Source organism: Neolamprologus multifasciatus, chromosome 20 (genome assembly GCF_963576455.1).
Source record: "Neolamprologus multifasciatus chromosome 20, fNeoMul1.2, whole genome shotgun sequence".
Classification (NCBI taxonomy): Eukaryota; Metazoa; Chordata; class Actinopteri; order Cichliformes; family Cichlidae; genus Neolamprologus; species Neolamprologus multifasciatus.
Genome location: NC_140458.1, coordinates 16223586 through 16229585, shown reverse-complemented (window position 1 = coordinate 16229585; position 6000 = coordinate 16223586). Strand labels below are relative to the sequence as shown.

The following is a 6000-nucleotide window of genomic DNA, read 5'->3' as shown; positions in this document are numbered from 1 at the left end:
AACAGCAAAAAACTGCAGAGAAAACTTAGAAGACGTCCAGTCAGAAACACTCCACTGCAGCTTACAGGGCAGTCATGTTCACAACTGCACTTTGTAAATTTGAATCATAATAACAGCATTGATTATTGGATTTATTTGGGGGGAGCTATAGCAATAATGCTAGTCAGATTCAGCTAAACTTGTTTATTGTCTGAAGCCATTTTGGAAACTCAGACAGGAGCACAACCAGGTGTGAGACAAACATAAGGTTATCATATGTGACACTGTGATACAGTTCAAAGCACACAGGGACAGAAACAAAGTTGCAGGTATTCAAATAAAAACTTTAATAACAAGTAAAAAGGAGCTAAAACACAGAAGGAAACAACAGCTGAGGCTGAGCAGGTGAAATCACTCAGACTCTAATGAGGGCAGGTCAAAGAAGGGAGCAGGTGAAACCCACAGGAGGAACTAACGGTGTGCAAACTGTCACATAGTCCCACAATGAGACGCTAGGAGGTCCAGGATAAGGACAGTCTTTGACAAACACACATGAAGACATTACAAAGACCACGGAGGTAATTTTACTGCTTTCTGATTTTCAGTGACATCACAGTTGTTGTTTCCTCCACACAATACTGCTGGCACGTTGTGGCCTGATGGTTATGATCATTGGTGTTTGTCCTGGTGTAGCCAGCGCTGTCCATTAGTTTGGGGACAGTTTAATGTACCCATGACTGTTAGCTTCAGTCAGGAGCCTGTTTACAAAGGTGCTTCAGCAGAGGACAAGCCGAACAATGGCTCTCAGACTATGCGTACTTCTGACTTGAAGCTGCAGCTTGAGGTTTCTGTCTCCTGCCTGGAGCTCTTTCTCTGGACACCGCTGACTGTCTTTATTAAAAATGGCTAAATGTCCAAACACAGAGCAGCTGTTCTGACTGCAATGAGTTAAACTCGGTAGTAAAACTAGCGAGATGCTCGTTTGCTGTTAAACATGGCGTAAAGTTAGAATGTGAACAAGTTTCAGGTTTCTTACACCTCAACCGCCCCAACACAGGACATTTGGGTTTCCTTAGCTGAGCCCGGCTTAAGTTTGGGACACAGTCTAACGGGGCTAAATACCATTCTTCTTATTTGTTTCCCATTTTTTCCCCTGATTGTAACACGGATAATGGAGCTGACTCGTCCCTTTCCGTCCTCAGCCGCCTACTTTCTTTGCAAAACTTGTGTCTCTAGGCTGTTAGTAACTGTTCTCTCCTCTCTTTCTTTTCTCCACAAACAGACGAGCTAGAAAGTGAGAAAGGGAAGATTGAGAAGACTCCACCCAGGGCGAAGAAAAAAAAAAGAGAAGCCAGCGAACCAGGAGACAGCCGAGACCATAAAAATGAGTGGTTCCCACCCCCGGCTCCACCAGAGCGCCGCGCCCGCTCCAAACGCTCTCTCCGCGGACAAGGACGCAGAAATGCCCGCTACAGAGAAAGACCTGGCCGAGGATGCGCCGTGGAAGAAGATACAGCAGAACACTTTCACCCGCTGGTGTAACGAACACCTGAAATGCGTCAACAAGAGGATCGGCAACCTGCAGACGGATCTCAGCGACGGGCTGCGGCTCATCGGGCTCCTGGAGGTCCTGTCTCAGAAGAAAATGTTCCGAAAGTACAACCAGAGGCCCACCTTTCGCCAGATGCAGCTGGAGAACGTGTCGGTGGCTCTGGAGTTCCTGGACAAGGAAAACATCAAGCTGGTGTCCATAGGTGGGTCCGATAAGTGTGTGTGAGTGAGTGCCAGGACGCGTGATTGATCCAGCTTTACTCCAACAGGTTTACTCAGATGGCTTCTGCTCCCTCCTGCGCTGCGGTCTGTGGGGAAATGTTTGCTGTTCCTAAAGAAGTGGTCACATTTGATTGCACTGTAGTAAATGGTGATCATTTTAAGAGCAGCCCATGACCGTGGGGCGCAGGAAAACCAGTTATGGAGCCCACTAGAAGATTTTCTGTAACAGAAGTGTTTAAACGCGCACCAGGATTTCTGAAAGGGTTTTCAGTGAGGCAGCAGGCGTTTCCCTCGGGTGACCGGGGGCGCAGGGCTTTTGTCTCGGCTGTTCAGGTTTGAGGCCGATTGTTTTGGGAGGAGGGGGTCTGACTGTGCTTTGGGGTCGGTGGGTGGGGTGTTTTTCAGCCGCCTGAGCCGGCCGGGCCTGTCAGAGCCACGCTCTGTGGGCCTGCCCCAGACCTACTGTGTGTGTTGATGTGGTGGAGAGAGCTCGGGCTGGTGCTGGACTGCAGCAGACATAAAGTTTGAATTGGCTCTGCCTACATGCAGCTGCATGCCTGCTCACAGCGCTACTGATGTTCTGCTTTCTCATATTTCTCCCAGAACAGTGCAGATGTCACACAGCTCTGAGTCCTCACTACAGTTCATTATGCAGGGTCTGTGAGAGCAAATAAAATGCTGCCTCATCACCTGGAGTAAAGACAGTCTGTAACCGTGTTATCTACACAGTCTGTGGGTGGAAATGCGTGATAGCTCTGTGACTCAGACATGAGTGGGTCTTTGTCATCTCTGGTGTCTGGCTCACTTGGTTTCCATGAACACGCTCCTGTCTCCAGCTGCTCTGCAGGGGAGACGATGGGGTGGCTCTAAATTTGGGAGGTGCTGCTGCAGAAATTGTGGTTGACAATTTAAAGTACACATCTGATACCATCTTCACACACATCACCCTCATTTTCTCAATACATGCAGCAGTGTTTTAATGAAAGCAGTGCTTTGCTGGTATTTGGGGCGAAGCACGAGTGAGCCTCTGTTTGTTCCTCCTGCTGACTCACACTCATCCTTAGCTGCTCTTTGACTCATTCAATCTGAAGATGAGAGAGGAGCCTGCTTTTCTTTTACTTCCTCCTTTCATTGCAGAAAGTGGACACACCCAGGCAGCAAGGCTCACCACAAATTGCCAAACTGACATCTCTTCAGTGTGATCCACATGCTCTCTGCTTCTCTGAGCTTTATTCTTGTTATTCTTTGCCCAGTTTGGTTTTCAGCATATTTTCTCGCTGATAACTTATCAGGTTTCCTTTCATCTTGCATCTTGATGGCCACACCTCTTTCATTTCTCATTTCACTTGTCTTTTTCTTGTTTACTGAAAATGCAACAGTTTCCAAATAACAGCTGTGTGTTGTGGAGTAATCCATCCAACCCCAGAGACGCAGGTGTCCAGTGTTTCTTATTTTACAGCGTTGCACTAAAGGAAAAGGCAAACGCGTCCTCACTGAAGTCGACAGACGTTCAGTACGTGATCTATAACTTGTTTAGTCCGAGAATAAAAACTAGAATAGCTCAGTGATTAACGGTTATCTCATACACGGCCTTGGTGTAGCTCTGTCTGGAATAAAGGCTCCTCCCCCTTTAAGCCCACGTTGTTCTGATTGGCTGTCCTTGTCCACAGTCTTATTTTGGGCTACTGTGCTTGCTTGAGATTTTCATGTGTGAGATTGTCTTTCTCACTCGGGCTTCACTCTGCTCTCAATATAAAGAGCGAACGTCAGCACAAACTCCCGTTCTCGTACACGCCCTCACAAAGCCTCTAACTGGGAAGTATTACAGGGATTTAATGGAGTGCAAGCTACAAATAAGAGACGGGATAATCATTTTGTGAAAACAGAACTATCGTACTTTGGTATTTTCTGACAGCTGATATTTTCAGCATCAGCAGGATTTCAAGAATTTTTCATGTAAAAGTCTGACTCTGGCTGCATGTCAGCAGCAGGTAGAGCACGATTTGACAAACACAGTGCTGTAACCATCAGTGGATTTCTGTTCTGTCAAATCTCATTTTTCATGCCAGATTTTTGACTCTGACACAAAATGAAGGAGAGAGATGCACGTCCAAACCAGCAGCAAAAACTGTCACTGTTTCTATAGTCTGCTTTTTCAACCTCTCTAAAGATTGGATTTCACCTTTCAGCATGCTGCCTCAGTCTGACAGTAAAATAAATGAACTTTGCTTTTTGGGAAGGGCGACATTAGAGAGGCTGGAACTAATGTTGCTGGTTTAAAGGCAGAGGCTCTGTGGACGGGCTGCAGGAGATGTATCTGGAGAGGGCCGACCGGTACTGAGCTCTGTTACAAAGGGCTCTCCTTCACCGGCTGAGCCAGGCTGTTTGGCAAACGCTCCTCTTACAGATATGTCATGTTCTTCTTTGCACAGGAAATGCAACACTGGGACCAGCAGCGTGTCAGCTTTAGTCTAATGGTTTTTCTTTTTTCCCCCTTTAGGCTACCTTTACTGAAAGGTTAACAAAATCAATCTAGCAGAATCTCCCATAGAGATGCTGTGTGTCTTTTAATCCACCTTAAAGCAACAGGCTAAGATTCCCAGATTTATTAACCAATAATAATATTGGCCAAATGGACTTATTACACATCTTTGGCTGTAAAGTTTAAAAAATCATCACTTTTCAGGAACAATGTAAATATTCTGAAAAACGAAATGTGAAGCAAAGATGGTCAGTTCTGCTTTGTGTGTTCAGACATCAGTAGGTTGAGACTGTGACACTAAACATGCCTGTAAAGCTCGTCTTCTGATCTTTGCTGAACCATTTGAGTTTTGTCTGTAGGACAAACCAAAAGAGTCTCTTTCACTTAAACAGAACTTGTTAAATGGGCCTGCTGACAGTAGATAAATGATTAAAGGAGACTCTTCCTGCCAAACCTTGTTTGCTCCTTCAGCTGTAAACATGGTGCCTTTGCATGTGTGGTTCGCATCGCTCGTGTTCCTGCACATTGCTGAAGTTGTCATGCTGCACGGCTCGGCCAGCGTGGTATCCAGTCACAGTGACAGAGTCCAGACTTCACTATAACCAGGCTCCAGCCTAACAGGTAATCTCTCTGACAAAGCTCCCACATGATCTGGCGGCAGCAGCAGACTCATGACTACAGATGAATCCAAAGACCTAACATGGGTTCAGTCACAGAGGCTGCCAGCAGCAGGCAGTGGTGTTAGCAGTGATCTAACAGCACATCTCATGCAGTCGTTTAGTTTGCTGTGACTATAGAACATCTTACAAGCATCTTCTGTATAAATCTTTAGTTGTGAGGAAATTCCTGTTGCATCCTTGTGCAAAGACGTTGTAAGTGATTGTTCCCCTGCCCTCATCACACCCATGTTTGTACAAGCTTCATCCTATTTGTGTCTGAATGAAATGGAGCTTTAACAAACATTAGCTGTTCAGCAGATTAAGACTTGTCCTCATCAAACTTTCCTCTGCTTGTGCAGAGGTTCATTCTCCATCATAATCATGTCAGCAGCATCTCTGTTCCAGCCCGTCAGCCAAACCCAGATTTGAAACCCTGCTTTGTATGAACTTGACTGAGCCTGTGCAGAAAATGCAGAAACGGTGCATGAGTGAATGTTGTGCCAAGCTCTTCCAGGCTTGGTGTGGAATCATCTTCATAAATGGCAGCTTCCTTGTGTCTGCTGGTAGTGGAGGTGAGCAGGTTGAGACAGACACCTGTGTAGTAATAGCCAGCTGCTCCCTCCTGTTATGCTGTCCCATGATAATGTTTTATAGAAGTGATCCCAGGACGATGACGCATTTAAGGAAGTTTGTCACAACTGTAAGGTACTGCTTGCACGTGTTCCTTAGATGATTGGGAAACGTCAAAGCACATAAAGATGTTTGTAATTGCTGTATACAACAAATATGTGATTTTGCACAATTAAGTTTCTTACTGTCAAACATTAACTTCCCTCTGCCATGTTTCTACTTTTGCAACTTGGATGTCCACACAGTGTGGCACCATGACTCTACAAATAACCTGAGGAAATGGATGCTAATTGAAGCCAGTGTTGTACACCTCTGACATTAACCAAAGAGAAGGTGTTTAAAGAGCCATGTGATGGAGATGAATAAGTTTCCTTGGTTAAAGTCAGATTCTGCTGGCTGCAGTGACACCTGAGCTGCTAGATGGAGCAAATTGGCACATTCAGTCTTATTGCTCATTAGCCAACATATGAAGCTACA

At 45.6% G+C, this 6000-nt stretch overlaps 1 protein-coding gene across 4 annotated transcripts in view; it reads left to right on the top strand.

Annotated features, from left to right (window-relative positions):
• Positions 1-405: 405 nt before the first annotated feature.
• The window catches only part of flna (filamin A, alpha (actin binding protein 280)), a 34268-nt gene continuing 28673 nt past the window's right edge, over positions 406-6000 (top strand). For 2 of the 4 annotated variants that reach the window (XM_085146743.1, XM_085146742.1), the window contains exons 1-2: positions 408-557; positions 1262-1733. In XM_085146743.1, the coding sequence (XP_085002869.1) occupies positions 1364-1733 (370 nt within the window). In that variant the 5' untranslated portion in view covers positions 408-557; positions 1262-1363. Of the gene's footprint in view, positions 558-1261; positions 1734-6000 lie in introns of all 4 variants that reach the window. The other 2 variants (XM_085146741.1, XM_085146744.1) reach the window with 2 other exon arrangements.